Genomic DNA, 2,408 nt, shown 5'->3' on the forward strand with positions numbered 1-2,408 from the left:
ACATGAAATACATGAAGTTTGTTTCCATTTTATAAATAACAAATTAAAAAATACAAAATAAAAACATAATTGGTGATTATTCTTGCACTAATATTTTACTCATTAGGTGTGCTTTAACTGGTATTCTTACAAACATTTACAGTAAATAACAAATATTCATTAACTTCCATTAAAAATTGAGAGGATGATTGAAATATACTCCCAATTCTTATATATTTTAATTTAACTATAAATAAAAAGAAATATATATATGTGTGTGTGTACGTCTGTGTGTGTGTGCATGTGTGTGTCCTCCCGTGATTATGCACCCTGAGTAAATAGTGAACCACTTGTCAGCTTCAGGAGAGCTTTCTGCACCTCCCTGTTCCTCAGGGTGTACACAGCTGGGTTGAGCAGTGGGGTCAGCACAGTGTAGAAAACAGCCACAACCCCATCCATGACATCCTTGGAGCCTGGCCTCAGGTAAATGAAAACACAAGGAACAAAGAAACACAGGACCACGATGCAGTGGGAGGCACAGGTCTGAAAGGCTCGGTGCCTCCCCTCTGAGGTGCGGATCTTCAGGATGGAGCAGACGATGGACACGTAGGACAGCACTATCAGGAGAAAGCAGCCTGAGGCCACCACCCCAATGGTGACAAAGATGACCATCTCATTGGCTGAAGTGTCTGCACAGGCCAGCTTGAGGATGGGTGGTGCATCACAGAAGTAATGCTGGATCTGGTTGGGCCCACAGTAGGGCAAGCGGAATGTCAAGGTGGTCTGGACAGCAGAGTGCAGGGAGCCACTGAGCCAGGTGCCAGCGGCCAGCAGGGCGCACGTCCTGCCACTCATCATGCTGGTGTACCTGAGCGGGTAACTGATGGCCAGGTAGCGGTCATAGGACATGACTGTGTAGAGGAAACACTCGGTGCTCCCCAGGAAGTGGAAGGAACAGAGCTGCGTCACACAGCTGTGGAAGGAGAGGGCCCCGCCGTCTGGGGACACCAAGGCCATCAGCATTTTGGGCACCGTGACAGTGGAGAACCACACGTCGATGAAGGACAGGTTGGTGAGGAAGCAGTACATGGGGGTGTGGAGGCGAGAGTCCATGCTGATCACCAGCAGGATGAGGAGGTTCCCCAGCACGGTGAGGACATAGACCACCAGGAAGACGCCAAAGAGTGTGGAGCCCAGGGCTGGTGTGTGGGGAAGGCCCGTGAGGAAGAACGTTGTCACAAGGCTCACGTTCCTCATTGCTGTCATATGTGGGACTCTGTCCTCACAGGAAGGGAGACAAAGCTGGCATTTACTGAGGTCATATTTCATATGAACTGTGACCACTAGGTTTACTCTGGTAGAGAACACAAGGATGCCATTTTTAATATCCTTTACATAGCTCCTTCCCTGCCAAGTGAGGTTACACAGAGGAATCATCACTCCTTCTTCAAGTACCATAGGAAAAAGGAGTGACTTTACATAATAACACCCAAATTTTGAAAACAATTCTAAATTCTGTTTTCTGTAGAATTTTTAAATATACGTGTGCTTTATCAAACATATAGTATTGGTATACTTCTCACAGTGATAAGCCTTTATTCCAGTACTGCTTTCTGTTTTCCATACATATATTCTCCCTCCCCCCCCCCCACACGGACACACACACACACACACACACACACTTCTGAGGAGGCAGACTCAGTGTCTTTGATCATCAGAGACTTTTTGTTACAAATGCAAGTTTCTAAAACAATTCATTTTCATAATGGAAAGCTGAGAGAAAAGTGCATTTCCGAAGTCCACTGATCAGTAGCACAAGCATCAAGGCATGATCACTGCATCAGGCTATCCCCTTTCACGGTCTGTCTCCCATTCTTTGCCGTACCCTATACCATACCTTCCTAGTCATATCAAAATCTGAGCCGCAATGAATGCATGAATGGTCAGATTACTGTTCCCTTCCTCTTAACCTATACCCATTTATATTTATTAATTTTTATTATTTATTCTATGATTTTAAACCATCTAAATACGATCATCTCAGATATGCCAAGGAGGATTAAATCTGCCTGTTTAGTAAAGAGGACTAAGCAAAGATGCAATGTTTACAGTCACAGCTGCAGCACATCTTCACTTCTGGATCTCTGATAGAGCAGACTTTTCCACTGTTAAGCTGAACTGGAACTGAGTTGCAACTGAAAGTTGTAATGCTAAGGCTTCCAGAGAAATCATTATATTAATTTATGATTTTATAGAAGTTTGAGACCTTTACAAAACTATGCAAAGTTGAATCCATATGTCATGACTAAGGCAATCTTAGTCAAATATGAAGAAGAATGAGGAAACACATAATAAATGCAAACACATTGTGATTCCCCCAACATGTTCAACATGTTGCTGAGGTTTTACAAATTTTTGCTACTTACCAA

At 43.6% G+C, this 2,408-nt stretch overlaps 1 protein-coding gene across 1 annotated transcript; it reads right to left on the reverse strand.

Moving 5' to 3' along the window:
• Positions 1 to 266: 266 nt before the first annotated feature.
• LOC100355674 (olfactory receptor 10G9-like) lies at positions 267 to 1,299 on the reverse strand. Its single transcript, XM_008267157.4, has one exon. The coding sequence runs from the start codon at positions 1,243 to 1,245 to the stop codon at positions 301 to 303; it is 945 nt and encodes a 314-aa protein (XP_008265379.4). The 5' UTR covers positions 1,246 to 1,299; the 3' UTR covers positions 267 to 300.
• Between the last annotated feature and the right edge of the window lie 1,109 nt (positions 1,300 to 2,408).

This window comes from Oryctolagus cuniculus, chromosome 1, assembly GCF_051225735.1.
Source record: "Oryctolagus cuniculus isolate XC-2025 breed Fujian yellow rabbit chromosome 1, ASM5122573v1, whole genome shotgun sequence".
Lineage (NCBI taxonomy): Eukaryota > Metazoa > Chordata > Mammalia > Lagomorpha > Leporidae > Oryctolagus > Oryctolagus cuniculus.